We start from the raw sequence: 24,040 nt of genomic DNA on the forward strand, positions 1-24,040 counted from the left end.
TTGAGGCTGCAAGGAGCTATGATCACGAAACTGCACTCCAGCCTGGGTTACAGAGCAAGACACCTTCTCTAAAAATATAAATAAAATACCCAAAAGAATCAAATGGAACAATCCACGAGGCTCGCATGGGAAAAGGAAGAGTGCCGGTTTCTCACAGCCAGAGTGGAAAACCACATAGTCCATGGGCTATCACATAGAATCCCCAAAAGGATTTTGACTCAATAGTGGGAAATAGCCCTATACTAAATGGCTTTGATCTCACCTAACAGAGCTTAAAAGCAAGACTTCATCAAACTATTTTTAAGTATTTTAACCATGTCCCAGAACAAAACTCAAGAATATTTATAGAAATACAAAAATATCCAGCCTCCAACAAAGTAAAATTCATGATGTCTGGCATCCAAAAATCAACAGATAAGCAAAGTAGGTGGAAAAGACAACCCAAAAAGAGGAAGAAAAAAAAAATCAAGCAACTGAAATTGGCCCAGAAATGACATGTGATAAAATTAGTAGACAAGGGCATTAAAAGAACTATAGGCTGAGGCCGGGCATGGTGGCTCATGCCTATAATCCCTACACTTTGGGAGGCCGATGTGGGCAGATCACCTGAGGTCAGGAGAGACCAGCCTGGCCAACGTGGTGAAACCCTATCCCTACTAACAATACAAAAAGGTAGCCAGGCGTGGTGGTGAGTGCCTGTAATCCCAGCTACTCAGGAGGCTGAGACAGGAGAATCGCCGGAAGGCGGGCAGCAGAGGTTGCAGAGAGTCAAGATCACACCATTCCACTCCAGCCTGGGCAACAAGAGTGAAACTCCATCTCAAAAAAACAACTAAGCTCTCCTAAGCTTTTCATTTCAACTTGCTCTTTCAAATAACCTTATTTTGAACACCTTATTGGCAATATTTAAACAAATATATCCCTAGAGGAATTCAGTACACAGTCATCATACATTTATCAGCTGTACCCATCTCAAATTTCACACACTCGATAAAAAAGGCAAAACGTCTGAATTAATTATAAAAATTAATAATAATGAAGCTTTTGGGCTAGGCGCAGTAGCTCACACCTATAATCCCAGCACTTTGGGAGGCCAAAGCGGGTGGATCACGAAGTCAGGAGATCGAGACCATCCTGGCTAACAAGGTGAAACCCCGTTTCTACTAAAAATACAAAGAATTAGCCGGGTGCGGTGGCAGTCACCTATAGTCCCAGCTACTTGGGAGGCTAAGGTAGGAGAATGGTGTGAACCCGGGAGGGGGAGCTTGCAGTCGCACCACTGCACTCCAGCCTGGGCGACAGAGCGAGACTCCGTCTCACACACACACACACACACAAAGTAATAATAATAATAATAATAATAAAAATAAAATAATAATAATGCTTTCAGTCCATCAAAATGTCTACATCATTGCCACCCAACTGAACTTGCTGGGAGGATAAAAATACTCTATTCTGAGCTGTCCAATATGGTACCTAGTAGCTATATATGATGCTGAATATCTAAAATGTGCCCAGTGTAACAGAAGGACTGAATTTTTAATTTTATTTAATTTTAATTAATTTAAATTTAAATAGTTACATGTAGCTAGTGGCTACATTATTGGACAGCACAGCTCTAGATAACTACAAGGAAAATCTGAACTAAAATTTTGAAGACTAGAATTTTCAAAATAATTTTTATAACATGTACAGCTTATATATCATATAACACTAATTTTCAAATTAACTACGTAATTCCTACATTTTAAGGCTTGACTTAAAGGACCATTTCTTTCTCTTTTTTTTTTTTTTTTTTTGAGATGGATTTTTGCTCTTGGTGCCCAGGCTGGAGTGCAATGGCACAATCTTGGCTCAGCAACCTCCGCCTCCAGGATTCAAGCAATTCTCCTGCCTCAGCCTCCGGAGTAGCTGGGACTACAGGCATGCACCACCACCCCCAGCTAATTTTTGTGTATTTAGTAGAGATGGGGTTTCACCATGTTGTCCAGGATGGGCTTAATCTCTTGGTCTTGCAATCTGCCTGCCTCGGCCTCCCAAAGTGCTGGGATTACAGGGGTGAGCCACTGCACCTGCCCTTAAAAGACCATTTCATATAAGACTTCCTGGTTTCTTCAACTCCCAACCCTCCACCACAGGAAGGATCGAGTAACTCCACTACTCTAAGCATCTCAGTACTCTCTGCACTGTCACAAGTAGCATTTTCACGCCTGTAATCCCAGCACTTTGGGAGGCCGAGGTGGGCAGATCACCTGATGTCAGGACCAGCCTGACCAGCCTGGCCAACACAGTGAAACCCTGTCTCTACTAAAAAATACAAAAAAAATTAGCCGCGCGTGGTGGCGCATGTTTACAATCCCAGCTATTCAGGAGGCTGAGGCAGGTGAATCACCTGAACCTGGAAGGCGGAAACTGCAGTGAGCCGATATCGCACCAATGCACTCCAGCCTGGGCAACAGAGTGAGAGACTCCAACTCAAAAGACAGAAAATAAAAAGTAGAATATTGAAACTCTCATACATTAATCATGGAGTATAAAATGGTTAAGCTACTATGAAAAACAATTTAATGGTTCCTCAAAAAGTTAAGCACAGACTGGGCACAGTGGCTCACATCTGTAATCCCAGCACTTTGAGAGGCCAAGGCAGGCGGATCACCTGAGGTTAGGAGTTCAAGACCAGCCTGGCCAACATGTTTCCCCATTTCTACTAAAAATATAAAAATTAACCAGGTGTGGCGGCATGTACATGTAATGCCAGCTACTAGGGAGGCTGAGGCAGGAGAATCGCTTGAACCCAGGAGACAGAGGTTGCAGTGAGCCGAGATCATACCACTGTCACCCCAGCCTGGGCAACAGAGCAAGAGCCTGTCTCAAAAAAGAAAAAAAAAGAAAACAAAAAAAATTAAGCATGGAATTACTCCATAACCCAGCAATTCAGCTAATAGGTATATACCCCCCTAAAAGGATGAAAACAGATAAATACCTGTACATGAATGTACCTAACAGCCCGGTTCACAATAATCAAAAGGTAACAACAAGCTAAATGTCCATCAACGAATGAACCAGGTCTAGTGGATCACACCTATAATCTCAGCATTTTGGGAGGCTGAGGCAGGAGGAGTGCTTGAGGTCAGGAGTTCGAGACCAGTCTGGCCAACATAAAGAAAGTCCATCTCTCCACAAAAAAAAAAAAATTAAAAATTAGGCCAGGCGCCTGTAATCCCAGCACTTTGGGAGTCTGAGGCAGGCGTATCATCCAAGGTCAAGAGTTCGAGACCAGTCTGGCCAACATGGAGAAACCCCATCTCTACTAAAAATACAAAAAAAATTAGCCAGGCATGGTGGCTCATGCCTGTAATCCCAGCTATTCAGGAGGTTGAGGTGGGAGAATCACTTGAACCTGGGAACTGGAGGTTGTGGTGAGCTGAGATTGTGCTATTGCACTCCAGCCTGGGCAACAAAAGCGAAACTACACTCCAAAAAAAAAAAGAAAATTTTTTTTTAATTAGCCAGGAATTGCAGCACGTGCCTGTAGACTCAGCTACTCAAGAGACTGAGGCAGGAGGACAGCCTAAGCCCAGGAGTTTGAGGCTGCAATGAGCTATAATCAAGTCACTGAGCTCCAGCTGGGCAATAGACTAGCAAGACTCTATCTATAGAAAGAAAACAAAAACAAATGAATAAATAAATTTTAACAGACACACAAAATGAACTATTATTCCGCCATAAAAAGCAATGAAGCCCAGGCATGGTGGCTCACGCCTGTAATTCTAGCACTTTGGGAGGCCAAAGCAGATGGATCTCCTGAGGTCAGAAGTTCAAGACGAGCCTGGCCAAAATGGTGAAACCCCATTTCTACTAAAAATACAAAAATTAGCCAGACGTGGTGGTACGCACCTATAATCCTAGCTACTTAGGAGGTTGAGGCAGGAGAATCGCTTGAACGAGGGAGGCAGAGGTTGCAATCAGCTGAGATCATGCCACTGTCCTCCAGCCTGGGTGACAGCGAGACTCCATCTCAAAATACAAAAACAAGGCAAAACAAAAAAACAACAAAACCAGGCTGGGCGCGGTGGCTCACCCCTGTAATCCCAGCACTTTGGGAGGCCGAGATGGGCGGATCACAAGGTCAGGAGATCGAGACCATCCTGGCTAACACGGTGAAACCCCGTCTCTACTAAAAAATACAAAAAACTAGCCAGGCAAGGTGGCGGGCGCCTGTAGTCCCAGCTACTCAGGAGGCTGAGCCAGGAGAATGGCATAAACCCGGGAGGCGGAGCTTGCAGTGAGCTGAGATGCGGCCACTGCACTCCAGCCTGGGCGACAGAGTGAGACTCCGTCTCAAAAAAAAAAAAACAAAACAACAAAACAAAACAAAAAGCAATGAAGTACAGAAACTACCAATACTGACTCAAGCTTCAACAGGAATGAACTTCGAAAACATTACACTAAATGACAGAAGCCAGACATGAAGGTCACATATCCACTTATATGAAATTTCCAGAATAAGTAATCCAGAAACAAAAAGCAGGTTGGTTGTTGCCAGGTACTGAGAATGGAGAATGAGAAGCAACTCATTCTTCATTCTAATGCATATGAGATTTTCTTTTTAGGGTGATGAAAATGTTTTGGAACTAGACAAGGGTAGTGGCTCCACAACAATGTGAGTGCACTGAATGCCCCTGAATTGTTCATTGTAAAACGGTTAATTTTTTTTTTTTTTTTTTTTTTTTTTGGAGATGGAGTCTCTCTGTTTCGCCCAGGCTTGAGTGCAGTAGCGCGATCTTGGCTGATGGCAACCTCTGCCTCCCCAGTTCAACCAATTCTCCTGCCTCAGCCTCCGAAGTTGCTGGGATTACAGGCGTGCACCACCACGCCTGGCTAACTTTTTGTATCTTTGCGTTTTTTTTTTTTGAGATGGAGTCTCGCTCTGTTGCCCAGGCTGGTGTGCAGTGGCGCAATCCCGGCTCACTGCAACCTACGCCTCCCGGGTTCAAGCCATCCTCCTGCCTCAACCTCCGGAGTAGCTGGGATTAAAGGCACATGCCACCACGCCCAACTAATTTTTATACTTTTAGTAGAGACGGGGTTTCACCATGTTGGCCAGGCTGGTCTCAAACTACTGACCTTGTGATCTGCCCACCTCAGCCTCCCAAAGTGCTGGGATTACAGGCATGAGCAACCACGCCTGCCTAGTTTTTTCTATTTTTAGTAGAGACAGGTTTTCACCATATTGGCCTGGCTGGTCTCAAACTCCTGACCTCAGGTGATCCACTTGCCTCAGCTTCCCAAAGCACTGGGATTACAGGTATGAGCCACCACGCCTGGCCAAAAAACAGCTAATTTTGTGATGTAACTTTCACCACTTTATATAAAAAAAGAAAACACATCTATGCAAGATATGCATCTCTAATTTATATAAATTCATTATAAGGAAAGATGGGATAATCAGCTTTTAACTGCAATTTAAAAGACAATTTTTCCCTGAATGTCCATTTGTTATACAGTTGCACTTGGTCCTTATCAAATGTCTACTTAAAAATGCCTATTCGGCAGGGCACGGTGGCTCACGCCTATAATCCTAGCACTCTGGAAGGCCGAGGCAGGCAGATCACCTAGGTCGAGACCAGCCTGACCAACATGGAGAAACCCCGTCTCTACTAAAAATACAAAATCAGCCAGGCGTGGTGGAGCATACCTATAATCCCAGCTACTCGGGAGGCTGAGGCAGGAGAACTGCTTGAACCTGAGAGGCAGAGGCTGCAGTAAGCTAAGATTGCACCACTGCACTCCAGCCTGGGCGACACAGTGAGACTTCGTCTCAAAAAAAAAAAAACAAAAAAAAACAAAAAACCAAAAAACCAAAAACAAAAACCTATTCAAGTAAAGACGCCAAACCAAGCACATATTCTTAGAAAATTCAGCCACTATTTAGCTCTGACAAGTTCATACTATATAACACTTAACAGCCAAGTGCAGTGCCTCACACCTGTAATCCCAGCTACCTGGGAGGCTGAGGCAGGAGGACCACTGGTGCCCAGGAAGTCAAGACTGCAGTGAGCCATGTTCCAGCCACTGCACTCCAGCCTGGGGAACAGGGTGAGACCCTGTCTCCCAAAAACAAAAACAAAAACAAAAACAACTTAAAACCTGATCTGGCGGCTCAAAAAACCATGCTACCACCCTCAAAGAAATCAGACATACATGACACCACCAGCTCCCAGAAGACTCTCTGGTAGTGAGTAAGACCAAAACTAGTCAAGCACCTACTCTTCTCTTCCTCGTCCCCTGAACTCCCTATGTCCATGCTAAGTCTGAAAGCAGAATACCAAGCCCAGCAGCTTCTTTGTCAGTAAAACTAAAGCAGGGCAGGAACTACAACCTTCAGCAAGAGTATGGGTGTACATACAGTCAGGTGCAGTGGCTCACACCTGTAATCCCAACACTGTGGGAGGCCAAGGCAGGCAAATCACCTGAGGTCAGGAGCTCAAGACCAGCCTGACAAGCCTGGCCAACATGGCGAAACTCTGTCTCTACTAAAAATACAAAAATTAGGCTGGGCATGGTGGCTCATGCCCGTAATCCCTGCACTTTGGGAGGCCGAAGCAGGTAGATCACTTGAGGTCAGGAGTTCAAGGCCAGCCTGCCCAACATGATGAAACCCTATTTCTACTAAAAATACAAAAATTAGCCAGGCATGGTGGCATGCACCTGTAATCCCAGCTATTCGGGAGGCTGAGGCAGAAGAATCACTTGAAGCAGGGAGGTGGAGGTTGCAGTGAGCCAAGATGATGCCACTGCACTCCAACCTGTGCAACAGAGCGAGACTCCATTTTCAAAAACAAACAAACAAACAAAACCACAAAGACACACACATGGCCTAGCCTACAGTCTGGATCATCAATATCACCATCTTCCAACTCCATATCTTGTCCTACTGGAAGGTCTTCATAGGCAATAAGACACATAGAGGTGTCATACTCTAGAGTAACAATGCCTTCCTTCTGGAATACCTCCTGAAGGACCTGCCTAAGACTGTTTTACAGCAAACATAAATTTTGTAAGTAGGAATACACTCTAAAATAACCATACAAAGTATAGTATAGTAAATTCACAAACCAGTAATACAGTTATTGTCATTACCAAGTACTATGTACTGTATATAACTCCATGAGCTAGATTTTATAAGACTGGCAGTGCAGTAGGTTTGTTTACACCAACACTACACAAACACCTGAGTAACGCTACACACTGCTGCACTATAGACAAGGTGAAGTTACTAGGTGACAGGAATTTTTTAGTTCCATTATAATCTTATGGGACCACTGTCCTTGACCAAAATGACATTTGTTTTGCAATACATGACTGTATGGATAGCCTTCAGTCACACCATCAAAAGAAATGGCTCTTCTAAAAAAACTCCAACCATGTTCTAAGTTGTGAAGATGACTCTTTCAACATACATGCAGGAATAAAGCAACTCAGTCCAATTTGTCCCCAGGCAACCAAGCTAAATACCTCCCATTTCACCTGTTTTCACTGCCAGGAAGAAAAGGAATGTAACTGGACTACAAGTTGGCTCTGGCAACCCTAAACATAAAATTCTCCAACACCTGGGGCCACATGGAAACAACTAATCAATGGATCCAATAAAGCCTTGCTCCTAAGTGTTTTTTCTTCTTTCTCTTTTTTTTTTTTTAGATGGAGTATTGCTCTGTCACCCAGGCTGGAGTGCAGTGGCACGATCTCGGCTCACTGTAACCTCCACCTCCCCCACCTCCCAGGTTCAAGCAATTCTCATGCCTCGGCCTCCCAAAGCCAGATTACAGCCTGGCTAATTTTTTTGTATTTTCAGTAGAGACAGGGTTTCATCATTTTGGCTACGCTGATCTCAAATTCCTGACCTCGGTGATCCCCCTGCCTCAGACTCCCTAAGGGCTGGGATTACAGGAGTGAGCCCCTGCACACTGCCTAAGTGTTTTCTCTTAAAGAGGATTCTGGATGACCTTCTCTAAAATACACTAAATTGAATTCTGATTATACTTATAAATCAGAATTCCTATATTTATAATTAACGATCTATCTTGTTGATCCTTTTCCTTCCTTAGTGAAACACAAAATAATGATGCATCTTACAGCTGAGGGCCTCTCGGACTGGATTACCGTGGCAAGTTATCAGGCGGAACCATAAGACTCAGCCTCTCAATGCTGAGGAAACAGAGGTTTCCCCATCTGGAAAATGGAGATAGTGACTTTACATCCTATGACTGTTGTGAGGGTCAAATGATTTGACGTGTGTTAAAACTAGCCTGGCACAGAGTAAGCAACCTGGATAGATCATTCTTTTTTTTTTTTTTTTTGAGACGGAGTCTCGCTCTGTCGCCCATTCTGGAGTGCAGTGGCGCAATCTCGGCTCACTGCAAGCTCCGCCTCCCGGGTTCACGCCATTCTCCTGCCTCAGCCTCCCGAGTAGCTGGGACTACAGGCACCCAACACCACGCCCGGTTAATTTTTTTGTATTTCTTAGTAGAGACGGGGTTTCACCGTGTTAGCCAGGATGGTCTCGATCTCCTGACCTCGTGATCCACCTGCCTCGGCCTCCCAAAGTGCTGGGATTACAGGCCGTGAGCCACCGCGCCTGGCCGATAGATCATTCTTTCAAGGGTTTTCTGTTAGTGATGACAAAGTTATACCTCCTTATCCACACACTACCCATTGCCTTATAAGGAGTGGCAAATCCCTAAGACAGCTATTTGTTTTAGTCTATAGCATTTTAACCTTTCGTGGGAAACTAACCGACCATTATAGGATCAAAGCTGTAACTTTAACCTTTAACCTATATGCTACTATAACTACATACTAGGCAGAAATTAAATCAGAGCTTTTCAAGTCATCCAGCACTGTGATTTGGGTCAACTAGTTAATAGCATGCTGAAATGAGATGAATAACTTAGTTGAAACAAAACAACAACAAAATTCTCAATTCTCAGTAACATTCATCTTAGAAATCAGGAGTATATACCAAGACCAGTCTCTGAGTAGTCTCCAATCAGGAATATATTTTTATCCATTGTCAAATAAACTAAATCCTCCTCCCCGCAACACACATAATATTAAAGAAAAAACAAAAAACATATATGCAATTCTAACAAACAATATCCAAATATATAAAAAGGCCGGGCCGTATTCAAGCCTGTAATCCCAGCACTTTGGGAGGCCGAGGGCGCGGAAGCGGATCACGAGGCCTGGGGAGAGATCGTGAGACCATCCTGGCTACACAGGGTGAAACCCCGCCTCTACTAAAAATACAAAAAAACTAGCCGGGCGAGGTGGTGGACGCTTCTGTAGTCCCAGCTACTCGGGAGGCTGAGGCAGGAGAATGGCGTGAACTGGGAGGCGGAGCTTGCAGTGAGCTGAGATCCCGCCACTGCACTCCAGCCTGGGCGACAGAGCCGAGACCCGCCCCCAAAAAAAAAAAAAAAAAAAAAGCTCGCCAGGCGCAGTGGCTCAAGCCCTGCAATCCCAGCACGCTGGGGAGGCCAAACGGAAGATCAATGAGAGGTCAGGAGATAGAGACCATTCTGGCTAACACGGTGAAACCCCCTCTCTACTAAAAAAAAATACAAAAAACTAGCCAGGCGTGGTGGCTGGCGCCTGTAGTCCCAGCTACTCAGGAGGCTGAGGCAGGAGAATGGTATAAACCTGGGAGGCGGAGCTTGCAGTGAGCTGAGATCCGGCCACTGCACTCCAGCCTGGGTGACAGAGCGAGACTCCGTCTCCAAAAAAAAAAAAAAAAAGAACTCACACAAGTCCATACGAAAAAACCAACACCCTATAGAAAAATAGCAAAACAGCCTGGGAAACATGGTGAAACCCTGTCTCTACAAAAAAATACAAAAATTATCCAGGCGTGGTGGCACACTCCTGTAGTCCCAACTACCTCGGAGGCTGAGGTGGGAGAATCACTTGAGCCCAGGAGATGAAGGCTGCAGTGAGCTGAGATTGATCCATTGCACTCCAGCCAGGGCAACAGAGCGAGACCCTATCTAAGGGGGGAAGAAAAAAAAAAGAAAGAAAAATAGCAAAAGAAAGATACATTCACAGGAGAAAACTGAGTGGCAAAAAACAAACAAACAAAACATTTACAAAGACACTCCTAGGCCAGGGGTAAGACCAACAAAACCTGAAACCCCATCTCTACAAAATATACAAATATTAGCTGGGCATAGTGGAAGAAGCCTATAAACCCAGCTAATCAGGAGGCCAAGGTGGGAAGATCACTTGAGCCTGACAGGCTGAGGATGCAGTGAGCCAAAATTACACAACTGCACTCCAGCCCGGATAACAGAGCCAGACCCTGTCTCAAAAAGTACATATAAACAAATAAATAAAAAACCACTATTTTCGATACTTAGCTAAAAGACACTTAGTACTTTTTGTCACGTTCTTTCCTGGGTGTGGTGGTGAAAAACTGTAGTCCCAACTACTCTGGAAACTGAGGTATGAAGATCACTTGAGCCCTAGAAGTTCGAGGCTATAGTAAGCTATGATCACGCCACTGCAGTCCAGCCTGGGCGACAAGAATGAGAACTCATCTCAAAAAAGGGAAAAAAAAGTTCTTAAAAAAATTAAAAATTAGCCGGGCGCGGTGGCTCACGCCTGTAATCCCAGCACTTTGGGAGGCCGAGGCGGGCGGATCACAAGGTCAGGAGATCGAGACCACGGTGAAACCCCGTCTCTACTAAAAATACAAAAAATTAGCCGGGCGCGGTTGTGGGCGCCTGTAGTCCCAGCTACTCGGGAGGCTGAGGCAGGAGAATGGCGTGAACCTGGGAGGTGGAGCTTGCAGTGAGCCGAGATCGCGCCACTGCACTCCAGCCTGGGCGACAGAGCGAGACTCCGTCTCAAAAAAAAAAAAAATTAAAAATTAAAAACATAAGACACTTAACCTCATCAACTGGAAAACTTAATTACAGGCACAGTGACTCACGCCTGTAATCCCAGCACTTTGGGAGGACACAGCAGAAGGATTGGTTGAGCCTAGGAGTTGGAGACCAGACTGGGCAACTTGGCAAAACCCCGTCTCTACAAAAAGTCTAAAAATTAGGCATACCGGCTCACGCCTGTAGTCCCAGCTTCTCAGGAAACTGAGACAGGAGGATCACTTGAGCCCCGGAGGCCAAGGCTGCAGTGTGCTGTGATCATGCCACTGCACTCCAGCCCGAGAGGCAGAATGATAACCAAGTCTACAAAAAAAGAAAGAAGCGGCCAGGCACAGTGTATCACGCCTGTAATCCTAGGACTTTGGGAGGCTGATGCGGGAGATCACTTGAGGTCAGGAGTTCAAAACAAGCCTAGTCAGCATGGTGAAACCCCTTCTTGCGCGGTGGCTCAAGCCTGTAATCCCAGCACTTTGGGAGGCCGAGACGGGAAGATCACGAGGTCAGGAGATCGAGACCATCTTGGCTAACACGGTGAAACCCCGTCTCTACTAAAAAATACAAAAAACTAGCCGGGCGAGGTGGCGGGTGCCTGTAGTCCCAGCTACTTGGGAGGCTGAGGCAGGAGAATGGCGTAAACCCGGGAGGCGGAGCTTGCAGTGAGCTGAGATCCGGCCACTGCACTCCAGCCTGGGAGACAGAGCAAGACTCCGTCTCAAAAAAAAAAAAAAAAAAAGAAACCCCTTCTCTACTACAAATATTTTTTTAAATTAGCCAGGCGTGGTAGCAAATGCCTGTAATCCTAGCTACTCGGAAGGCTGAGGCAGGAGAATCACTTGAACCTGGGAGGCGGAGGTTAAAGTGAGAGGAGATCACGTCACTGCACTCTAGCCTAGGCAACAAGAGCAAAACTCCATCTCCAAAAAAAGAAAAAAAAAATGCTAACATAAGCATAGCATTTCAAAAAAATTAATAACCTAACACACACCATGACGAAGATAGGGTGAAAACGAAGTTGTTTACCTTGCTAGTAGAAATGTACTTGTTTGGAAAGCATAAAAGTACATTAATAGCACAGATTATTCCATTTACAAAAACACTAACAATGACAAGAAAACATATCACACATTTTTTTTTTTTTGAGACAGAGTCTCGCCTGTCGTCTGGAGTGCAGTGGCACGATCTCGGCTCACTGCAACCTCCACCTCCCGAGCTCAAGCAATTCTCCTGCCTCAGCCTCCCAAGTAGCTGGGATTACAGGTACCTGCAACCACACCCAGCTAACTTTTATATTTTTAGTAGAGACGGGGTTTTGCCGTGTTGGCCAGGCTGGTCTCGAACTCCTGACCTCAGGTGATCCACACGCCTCACCCTCCCAAAGTGGTGGGATTACAGGTGTGAGCCACCATGGCTAGCCTCACACATGTATTAAAGTACAAAAACATGTATGAGAATTCTGACAGCCTTGAGAGTGTGCCACTCAGACTTCCCTTCGAGAGAGAAAATGTTGCAAGGGGTGTAGTTAACTGACAGTCCCAGCTGTCAGGAATCTACTACAGCACCCATACCAAAGCAAGGCTACTCTAGGCTGCTCCCAGCCAATGACTGAACACAGCAGACGTTCACAGGGCAGGACCATTCCTGCCCAACAGACTCTTCCAACAATCTACTCTGGCTGAGATTTTCTCTGAACTGCAAGCTGCACTGCAGTTTGAGGTTCCTCTATCAATCATTAATCATCATTCCTTCCCTCTCTTCTTTCACAGGTGTCACACGTGCTTCCAGTGTAAAGGCTCTTGCCACCTACACCTCCTTCCTCTCTTCTTTATCCTTCCCAAGTACACCCTAATGAACCTCTTGCATATCTGTCTTGTCATCTGCTTCTCAGAAGATGCAAACTATCACAGAAATAATATAAATCAACTGTGAATTAATGAATAAAGAAGGCGGGAATGAGGCTTTAGCTGTACCTGAAGCAAATATAACCTAGTATTAAATCAGTGTTTGGCTGGGCGTGGTGGCTCACGCCTGTAATCCCAGCACTTTGGGAGGCCGAGGCGGGCGAATCACAAGGTCAAGAGATCAAGACCACCCTGAACAACATGGTGAAACCCCGTCTCTACTAAAAATACAAAAATTAGCTGGGCATGGTGGCACGCACCTGGAGTCCCAGCTACTCAGGGGGGCTGAGGCAGGAGAATCGCTTGAACCTGGGAGGCAGAGGTTACAGTGAGCCAAAATCATGCCACTGCACTCCAGCCTGGCAACAGAGCAAGACTCTATGTCAAAAAAAAAAAGAAAAAAAAAAGTGTTTAATCAAGTCACGGGTACTGTTCTATTTGAAATGTTTTGTTTTTTTTCACAGCTCTACCTTCACCATTCTATTCTTATGATGATTTGTAAAAAGGCATTATTCTAATTATGCACATTAACTATCCTATCCTACCAATTTTCAAAATTTTACTCTAACTAGGCCTGATGGTTCGCACCCATAATTCCCAATTTTGAAAGGCCAAGGCAGGAGGATTGCTGAAGGCCAAGAATTTGAGACCAGCCTGGACAACAGAGCAAGACTTCGTCTTTACAAAAAACTTAAAAATTAGCTGAGTAGGGCCAGGCGCAGTGCCTCATGCCTGTAATCCCAGCACTTTGGGAGGCTGAGGTGGGCAGATCACAAAGTCAGGAGATCAAGACCATACTGGCCAACATGTTAAAACCCCGTCTCTACTGAAAATACAAAAATTAGCTGGGCGTAGTGGCGCGTGCATGTAATCCCAGCTACTCAGGAGGCTGAAGCAGGAGAATCACTTAACCAGGGAGTCAGAGATTGGCGTGTGCCGAGATTGCGCCACTGCACTCCAACCTGGAAAGAGAGACTCCGTCTTAAAAAAAAAAATTAGCTGTGTATGGTAGCATGTGCCTACATTCCCAGACACTCAGGAGACTGAGGCGGGAGGATCACTTGAGCCCAGGAATTTGAGGTTATAGTAAGTTGATTACACTACTGCACTCTGGGTGACAGAGTGAGACCCTGTCACAAAAAAATAAATAAAAATAACAAAACAGAAGAACGAATTTTAAAAGACATTATTGTACAACTGACATCATCAAAGACTATTCATGATGAAAAGAACCAGATTCCTGGTTGAGGAAACTGAGGCCCCTGGAGATAAAATGACCAGGTCTACCTTACATCACTTTCTTTGTCAGAGACAGGATATTCAGTCTCCTGATAACCAGCTTTGGGTGTCTCCCTACCATACTATCTAATGAAACTGATCACTCACAAAATTCATCATTACCTGCTAAAACCCTGACCTCTCATTTGGGTGAACACTGCCTTAAAACAGTGTTTAAATCACAAAGCACTGGCCGGGGGCAGTGGCTGATGCCTGTAATTCCAGCACTTTGGGAGGCCAAGGCAAGTGAATCATCTGAAGCCAAGAGTTCAAAACCAGCCTGGACAACATGGCGAAACCCCATCTTCCTTTTTTTTTTTTTTGAGACAGAGTCTCACTTTGTCACCTAGGCTGGAATGCAGTGGTGCCATCTCCGCTCACTGCAACCTCTGCAGCCCAGGTTCAAGCAATTCTCCTGCCTCAGCCTTCTGAGTAGCTGGGATTACAGGCATGCACCACCACGTCCAGCTAATTTTTCTGCTTTTAGTAGAGACGGGGTTTCATCATGTTGGCCAGGTTGGTCTTGAACTCCTGACCTCAAATGATCCACCTGCCTCGGCCTCCTCCCAAAGTGCTGGGATTACAGGCGTGAGTCACCATGCCCCGCCAGCAAAATACCATCTCTACAAAGAATACAAAAGTTAGCTGGGCATGGTGGCACACACCTGTAGTCCTAGCTATTAGGGAGGCTAAGGCAGGAAAATCACTTGAACCCAGGAGACAGAGGTTGCAGTGAGCCAAGGTCACGCCATTGCTCTCCAGCCTGGGCGACAAGAGCAAAACTCCGTCTCAAAAAACAATAAAACTGGGCCAGGCGCGGTGGCTCAAGCCTGTAATCCCAGCACTTTGGGAGGCCTAGACAGGCGGATCACGAGGTCAGGAGATCTAGACCATCCTGGCTAACACGGTGAAACCCCGTCTCTACTAAAAAATACAAAAAACTAGCCTGGCGAGGTGACGGGCGCCTGTAGTCTCAGCTACTCGGGAGGCTGAGGCAGGAGAATGGCGTAAACCCGGGAGGCGGAGCTTGCAGTGAGCTGAGATCTACCCACTGCACTCCTGCCTGGGCGGCAGAGCGAGACTCCATCTCAAAAAAAAAAAACAAAACAAAACAATAAAACTAAAACTAAAATAAATAAATATATAAATAAAGCACAAAGCATTGCCAGGCGTGCGCCTGTAATCCCAGCACTCTGGGAGGCCAAGGCAGGAAGACTGCTCGAGCACAGGAGTTCGAGACCAGCCTAGGCTCACGCGAGGTGATACACACATGTATTCCCAGCCACTGATGAGGCTGAGCGGGGAGGATCACTTGAGTCTGGGAGGCAGAGCTTGAAGTGAGCCAAGATCAGGCCACTGCACTCTAGCCTGTGTGACAGAGCAAGACCTTGTCTCAAAAACAAAAAACCACAAAGCATTCACCATAATTTTGGTATATCTATTTTTTTACAATGATCTAAACCATAAAAAAAGCAGAACATAGAATCACCAGTGAAAACAAATGAAAGGCATATCGACACCCTGTTCAGTAAAATTACCTATTCCGCATGAAAACATAACAGTTTTCTGACAGAAGTCAACTCTGAAGTGACAGTTAAGCCAATGACAACCACAAATTTTCAGATCTGATTAAATATATTGGATTAAACATTCAAAATAAAGGTTGCATTTTTAAAGGGCCACTATCTCAAAAATATTCACTATTAACAATGTACACTTCTGAAGCACCAAGGATGTGAATAAACAGAATAAAAATTAAAAATTAAAATTGGCCGGGCGCGGTGGCTCACGCCTGTAATCCCAGCACTTTGGGAGGCCGAGGCGGGCGGATCACAAGGTCAGGAGATCGAGACCACAGTGAAACCCTGTCTCTACTAAAAATACAAAAAATTAGCCGGGCGCGGTGGCGGGCGCCTGTAGTCCCAGCTACTCAGGAGGCTGAGGCAGGAGAATGGCGTGAACACAGGAGGCGGAGCTTGCAGTGAGCCGAGATCGCGCCACTGCACTCCAGCCTGGGCGACAGCGTGAGACTCCGTCTCAAAAAAAAATAAATAAAATAAAAAATAAAAATAAAAAAAAAAAAATTAAAATTAAAATTAAAATTAAAAAATAGTAATGCCCAGGCACGGTGGCTCATGCCTGTAATCCCAGCACTTTGGGAGGCTGAGGCAGGCGGATCACGAGGTCAGAAGATCGAAACCATCTTGGCTAATACAGTGAAACCCCGTCTCTACTAAAAATACAAAAAAATTAGCCGCGCGTGGTGGTGGGCGCCCGTAGTCCCAGCTACTTGGGAGGCTGACGCAGGAGACTGGCGTGAACCCAGGAGGCGGAGCTTGCAGTGAGCTGAGATCGCACCACTGTGCTCCAGCCTGGGCGACAGAGTGAGACTCCATCTCAAAAAAAAAAAAAAAAAAAAAATAGTAATAATAACGGCTGAACACAGTGGCTCACACCTGTAAACCCAGCACTTCGGGAGGCCAAGGCAGGCAGATGGCTCGAGCCCAGGAGTTCGAGACCAGCCTGGACTACATGGCAAAACCCTGTCTCTACAAAAAATACAAAAAAATAGTCAGGCATGGTGGTAGACATCTGTAGCCCCAGCTACTTGGGAGGTTAAGGTGGGAGGATGGCGTGTACTTAGGAGGTTCAAGTTCACTACTGCTGTGATCACACCACTATACTGGTGACAAAGTGTGACCCTATCTCCAAAAAAAAAAGAAAAAGAAAAAACATTATTCATTTCAAAGTAAGTGATGTTTTGCAAATGTAGGAAAGAACTAACCAGAGATAGGATAGATAAGCATCCTCACTCTTACTCTATTATTCCGTAACTACTGAATATTAAAAGAAACCCATGACAACTCAGCATAATCTAAGGCAGACAGTATGGAAAGGCAGCCTGGATAACACATGTAAGAACAAAGCCTAAGTTAAAAGTGTAGGGCTGCACTTTGGTTTTTAACTTTTTTTTTTTTTTTGAGACGGAGTCTTGCTCTGTCGCCCAGACTGGAGGGCAGTGGCCGGATCTCCGCTCACTGCAAGCTCCGCCTCCCGGGTTTACGCCATTCTCCTGCCTCAGCCTCCCAAGTAGCTGGGACTACAGGCGCCCACTACCTCGCCCAGCTAGTTTTTTTGTATGTTTTAGTAGAGACGGGGTTTCACCGTGTTAGCCAGAATGGTCTCGCTCTCCTGACCTCGTGATCAGCCCATCTCGGCCTCCCAAAATGCTGGGATTATAGGCTTGAGCCACTGCGCCCGGCCAACTCTTTTTTTTAATTATTTAAAAGTTGGTAAAGCTTTTTATTTCAGTGTAAACAGAAATGGTATTCTAATTACCAAGCAATGCCACACTACACCGATCTAGTCTAGGCTATTTTTTTTTTTTTCATTTTTTTTTTTTTTTTGAGACGGAGTCTCGCTCTGTGTCACCCAGGCTGGAGTGCAGTGGCCAGATCTCAGCTCATCTGCAAGTCTCGGCCTCCCAAAGTGTGGGGATTACAGGCTTGAGCCACTGCGCCCGGCCGCAGTATTAATTATTTTATAAGAACTGAATCAGGGCCGGGCGTGGTGGCTCACGTCTGTAATTCCAGCACTTTGGGAGGCTGAGGCGGGTGGATCACAAGATCAAGACCAACCTGGCGAACACAGTGAAACCCCATCTCTACCTAAATTACAAAAAAATTAGCCAGGCGTGGTGGTGGGCGCCTGTAGTCCCAGCTACTCGAGAGGCTGAGGCAGGAGAATGGCATGAACCTGGTAGGCAGAGCTTGCAGTGAACCAAGATTGCGCCACTGCACTCCAGCCTGGGCAACAGAGCAAGACTAAGGGATGACAGAATTAAATCTTCCTTTGAACTGTATAGGAAATATCAGTCTTAGCTCCAACCATTTGCTTTCAAACCTAAATAGGGTCAAGCTGGCACACTGCAAATAAGTAAAATCTGACTTAAAAAAAATCAGGCCGGGCACAGTGGCTCACACCTGTAATCCCAACACTTTGGGAAGCCAAGGTGACCGGATCAGCAGTTCGAGACCAACCTGACCAGCATGGTGAAACCCACCCCTACCAAAAACACCAAAATTAGGGCCGCGCAGTGGCTCATGCCTGTAATCCCAGCACTTTGGGAGGCCGAGGCAGGCAGATCACCTGAGGTCGGGAGTTCAAGACCAGCCTGACCAACACGGAGAAACCCCATCCCTACTAAAAATACAAAATCAGCCGGGCATGGTGGCACACGCCTGTAATCGCAGCTACTAGGGAGGCTGAGGCAGGAGAATCGCTCAAACCCGGGAGGCAGAGGTTGCGGTAAGCCGAGATCACGCCATTGCACTCCAGTCTGAGCAACAAGAGAAAAAATCTCCATCTCAAAAAAAAAAAAAAAATTGCAAAAATACCAAAATTAGCCAGACATAGTGGCATACGCCTTTCAAGCCCAGCTACTTAGGAGGCTGAGGCAGGAGAATTGCTTGAACCTGGGAGTGCTTGAACCTGGGAGGCAGAGGCTGTAGTGAGCTAAGATTGTGCCACTGCATTCCAGCCAGGGCAACAGAGGAAGACTCCATCTCAAAAAAAAAAAAAAAAAAGTTGAAGTCAAATTCCTCGATTCATGCATCTCTACCACAGTTTGTTACTTATTTTCCTATAACAACAACAGAAAAGAAAAAAAAAAAAAGCTGTCTGTTCACATCCACCTCTCTGTTTAATTCTAGTAAACGAGAAGAACAAAGACACACTCAAAACTCAGGTAGAGGCAGGGCATGGTGGCTCATGCCTGTAATCCCAGCACTTTGGGAGGCCGAAGGGGGGCAGATCATCTGAGGTCAGGAGTTCAAGACCAGCCTGGCCAACAGGGTGAAATGCTGTCTCTACTAAAAACACAAAAATTAGCCAGGCATGGTGGCACGCGCCTGTAGTCCCAGCTACTTGGGAGGCTGAGGCAGGAGAATCACTTGAACCTGGGAGATGGTGGTTGCAATGAGCCGAGATTGCGCCACTGCACTCCACTCCAGCCTGGGCAATAGATCGAGACTCTGCCTCAAAAAAGAAAAAAAAGGAGGGGGGAGGGACAGGTACAGTGGCTCATGCCTGTAATCCCAGCACTTTGGAAGGCCTAGGCAGGGAGATCACCTGAGGCAAAGAGTTCGAGACCAGCCTGGTCAACATGGTGAAACCACATCTCTACTAAAAACACAAAAATTAGCCAGACGTGGCCGTGGACACCTGTAATCCTTGCTACTTGGGAGGCTGAAACAGGAGAATCACTTGAACCTCAGAGGTGGAGGTTGCAGTGAGCCAAGATCATGCCACTGCACTCCAGCTTGGACAACAGATCAAGACTCAGTCTCACAAAAAAAAAAAAAAAAGAAAAGAAAAGAAAAAAGAAAAAAACAAGTAGGAGGAAGAAATAAAAACTAGTAAGGCTCAAACTCTCAATTCTTAATTTATTACTCAATTCACTACTCTTAACTTGCAGTCACGGAATGTACCTGTCTTAAATCTTAAAGAGCTAAGAAAGAATTGTGCCATAAACAAACATGTTGGCTGGGCATGGTGGCTCACCCCTGTAATCCCAGCACTTCGGGAGGCTGAGGTGGGTGGATCACCTGAGTTCAGGAATTCCAGACCAGCCTGACCAACATAGAGAAACCCCATTTCTACTAAAAACACAAAAAATTAGCCAGGCATGGTGGCGCATGCCTGTAATCCCAGCCACTTAGGAGGGTGAGGCAGAAGAACTGCTTGAACCTGGGAGGCAGAGGTTGCGTGCAGTGAGCCGAGATCATGCCGTTGCACTCCAGCCTGGGCAACAAGAGTGAAACTCTGTCACACACACACATAAAAATAAATAAACGGGTTGTATCACTTCTATTCCAAAATGGAAGTCTTCCTTCCCCTTAAGCTTTTCAGTTAAATGAGAAGACACATAAAAAACCACTAGAAAATAGTAAAATCTCAATTTTCTGCCGTATCTAGGACTGTGTCCCCCTGCTCAGGTTGGCAAAACAAGGTTTGAAATTACTTTACACCAGTTAGATTCCTTGCCAGATTAAAACAAACACAAAATAAGAAATTTGGAAATTTTAATATCAAGACTCAACCAATTGGCAGCAAGACTATGCAGCAGAACAGTTAGATGTTTTCCTTTTTATTTTTTTATTTTATTTTATTTTATTTTATTTTTTTTGAGACGGAGTCTCGCTGTGTTGCCCAGGCTGGAGTGCGGTGGCGCGATCTCGGCTCACTGCAAGCTCCGCCTCCCGGGTTCACGCCATTCTCCCGCCTCAGCCTCGGAGTAGCTGGGACTACAGGCGCCTGCCACCTCGCCCAGCTAGTTTTTTGTATTTTTAGTAGAGACGGGGTTTCACCGTGTTAGCCAGGATGGTCTCGATCTCCTGACCTCGTGATCCACCCGCCTCGGCCTCCCAAAGTGCTGGGATTTCCTTTTTATTTTTGAGACAGGGTCTCACTCTGCCACCCAGGCTGGAGTGCAATGGCAAGATCACTGCTCACTGCAGCCTTGACCTCCCAGAGATCCTTCAGCCTCAGCCTCCCAAATAGCTGAAACTACAGGTACATGCCACCAAAAATTAGCCCAGCTAATTTTTTTATTTTTTGTGGAGACGGAGTCTCACTACGTTGCCCAGGCTGGTCTCCAACTCCTGGGCTCCAGAGATCCTCCAGCCTTGGCCTCCCCAAGTGTTGGGATTACAGGTGTGAGCTACTGCAATCTGCTAGATGTTTTCCATTTTAGAATAGCTGATTGCTAGCAAGTTTATGCGCATACCTATTCCAACAAAAAGCCCAAGGACAGTTCAAAATATTACATTTGCTGTTTCAAAGACTACTACAACTCCAAAGAAGTCAAACTCATTACTAACAATGCAGAGCTGACATCAACATTTCGATGAATGTCAGAAATCTAATTCCTGTTGCTGACAAATATGCCCTTTTCCTTAGTCACATCCAACACATCTAAATAAAGTTTTCAAAATTTATGTTAACAAAAATGTACCAAAAAGCCTACCAACTTACTCAAAGATTTGTGAAAGTCGATTTTTAAAAATAATACATTAGGAACATCTGGTGACAAGCTTTATGTTCTGTGTTTTAAACCAAAGATAAGACTTGACCTACAAAATGAAGACAGGGTCAACTGTAACCAAAAAACAGTATGCTTCCCCTGGTGGCCAACCGAAGAATGGAGGAGCCAAGCATACAAGAGAAATAGCCTGGTCACCTAGTTCTATCCTATTACTCATAAATGATAAGTGACTACCAAAAAAAAAAAAAAAAGAATTGGAGAGAAGGAAACTATCAAAAACAATAACATGGACTTAAAAGAACACAAACCTTACGTCAAGAAATCAAAATTGTGAAGGCCAATCTAAGAGAAGTCATTTATTTCCAGTGTCCAAGAGCTCACCTAGGACCTTTACGTATTTTCACTTCAAAGGGCAGTTTAGTACCTTAATAACAGCTTGCGAGCAATCGCCTTTTTCAAGGACTAGATCACTGGAATTTTCTGCAGTCTTGTTTCCAAGGAAAAAACATGTATGCATTTATCTTTTCAATTAAACTAGTGGTATAACCTACATAGAGAACCCCAGCTCTAAAGCCCTCCAACCAGCGAGGATTGTTAACTCCAGCTTTACAAGATGCTCTGTTGAATTTTATTTCTGAAATAAATCCTACGTTCTTTCAAACATTTTCCATACCAACAACCTTTAAAGACAGTCTCATACAGAGACTGGCTAGAATCTCATGCATTAAAATCTGACGAATTCCTTTGTCTGATTGGATTTTTTGTCTTGTACCACTTTAAATTTGCTTCTACACAGAATAGCAGCCAGGAAAGTAAGTGTTCCATTCTAGGATGTAGGACTTTCTTGTAGGTGAAAAGCATTTGTTAGGCTAAAGCTTCTGACGATTCTCAATTTCACAATCTCTTCCTCCAAAAAAAAAGGAAACACACACATTTACAAATAGGTCCTAAAATCAAACTGCCACACGCGAGGCTCTCTTCCCCAGGCAGGCGCCCTCTGGAAAACACACTTCCTTTATTGACTGATTTTGGGGGGTCGTTCTTCTACTCGCTTCTGGATGGGAGGGGAGTCAGGAACCAGCAAGAGCCAGAGGCTCGGAGGAGAAGCAAAGGCGTGGGAGCAGCCTTTGGGAAGGGTTCCGATAAAGGGGTCTCTGGCGACCTCCTAAGTCCGGGGCGCTCGCAGGACGCTAACTCTCCGGCACTGCCACCCTTTACCCCTGGCCGAGGCACAGCTCACCTGGACGCAGGAACCCCCAGCGCCCCCACGCCAGGTGTGGCCGCCTCCGACGCCACCTGCAGTCCTCGGAGGCGCAGGGGGCAGCGGCGCCGGACCGGCTGGGGGCGACCTGGCCTCCACCGGGTGCAGACGCACGTTTGCAGAACACTCGTGTGCGTGTGCGCCTCCTCGTCCTCGCCCTGCTGTTCTCCCCACGGACGGCAGGGCGAACGCACACACAAAAAGAAAGTTGTCGGCCGGCTCCCGCCCCCTCGGGCTCGCCGGGGACCCGGGGCTCCCGCTCATCCCCGCCGCCGGCCGCCCGGGGCCGCTACTCACCGGGGTCGAAATCGGGCACCACCGCCTGGTACTGGGGTCCGACCCTCATGCCACCGCCACCTGCGGGGGAAGCAGAACACGGCGGTCAGCGCGGCGCGGGGCCCGGGGCCCGGGGCCGCGGGGGCGGTTGCCACCTACCGTGCTCCTCGTCGCTGGACGAGCCCGAGCTGCCTTCCTCCCAGGAGTTGCTGCTGCTGTTGCCATTGGGCGCCGCCGCCGCCAAACTTTTATTCTGGCCATTATTGGGGGCGGCGGCGGCCGAGGTGGCGGCAGCCGAGGCGGAGGAGGCGGCGGCGCCCGAGGCGGCAGTGGCGGCTGGCGAGGCGCAGGCGGCCGAGGCGGCGGCGGCGGAGGCGGCGGCGGCGGCGGAGGCGGCCGCGTTGTTCCTCCCTCTCCGCTTCCCTGAGACCTCGGGGCCCTTCTCCACCATGGCCGGCATCGGCGGGGGCCGGGGCCGTGCGAAAGTGGCGGGGACCCGCGGCTCCTGAGGAGGGGGCGCCGAGCCGGGGGAGGGGGCGCGGGGCCGGGTGGGCGCTACGGGAGCCCACGGGCGCGAGTCCGAGTCGGGGGAGGCCCAGACGGGTAGAGCGCGGAGCCGCTTCAAGCCCCCAGCGACGAGCCGAGCGCAACTTTCGCTCTCATCGCCGCCCTCACTTCACTGGCACCAACTACTCCGGGAGCAGCGAGCGAGAGGGGAGGAGGCAGGGGCGGGGCCTGCAGGGGCGCCTGGGGGGGCGCGCAGCCCAACTGACGCGAGATGGCTCCGCCCCCCTCGCACTCCCATTGGCTCTGGTGGGATTTGGACGGCGAGCGGCAGCCGGGTTGGCTCCGCGGGCCCGTCCGTCCGGGGCGGCGGGGCGGGGGAGCGGGGAGGGGCGGCTCCGGGCTTCCGTTGGCGAGGTTCGGTTGACGCGTATCGCCCGCCGTACGTGGTTTGAGGTTTGCCATCTCCCTACGCCCCATGATCCTTCTCTCCAGGCAGCGGCGAGGAGTTCGCGGCCCTCCCCGCCCCCTCCCCTCGGCCGCGGCCCCCGCCCCTACTGCCCGCACACGCCTCCCGCGGCCTCTGGCCCCCCTCCGCGGGACCCTGCTGAGAGTCCCGTCGGCTTCTCAAAGTAAAATGTGCCTGGCGCTGGAAAGCCGCGGAGCGCCCGGCCGGGACTACTTTCCGCTGCGCGGAGGGGTACGGGCGCGCTCAGACTCCATACAAAGAGGAAACTAATTGGGGGAAACTCGTTGCGCCCCCGCCTTTCCCAGGGGACGCGGGGCTCGCGTGGGCGGGATCCACGGCGCTGGGGACGGGCTTCCCAGGCTGGCA

General features: G+C 47.3%; 1 protein-coding gene across 2 annotated transcripts in view; it reads right to left on the reverse strand.

Annotated features, from left to right (window-relative positions):
• The window catches only part of RCOR1 (REST corepressor 1), a 134,026-nt gene extending 110,583 nt beyond the window's left edge, over positions 1–23,443 (reverse strand). For both annotated transcript variants that reach the window (XM_017961556.3, XM_017961555.3), the window contains exons 1-2: positions 22,861–23,443; positions 22,723–22,782 (exon numbers count right to left, since the gene is read on the reverse strand). In XM_017961556.3, the coding sequence (XP_017817045.1) occupies positions 22,723–22,782; positions 22,861–23,161 (361 nt within the window). In that variant the 5' untranslated portion in view covers positions 23,162–23,443. The remainder of the gene's footprint in view (positions 1–22,722; positions 22,783–22,860) is intronic.
• Positions 23,444–24,040: the final 597 nt, after the last annotated feature.

This window comes from Papio anubis, chromosome 7 (genome assembly GCF_008728515.1).
Source record: "Papio anubis isolate 15944 chromosome 7, Panubis1.0, whole genome shotgun sequence".
Classification (NCBI taxonomy): Eukaryota; Metazoa; Chordata; class Mammalia; order Primates; family Cercopithecidae; genus Papio; species Papio anubis.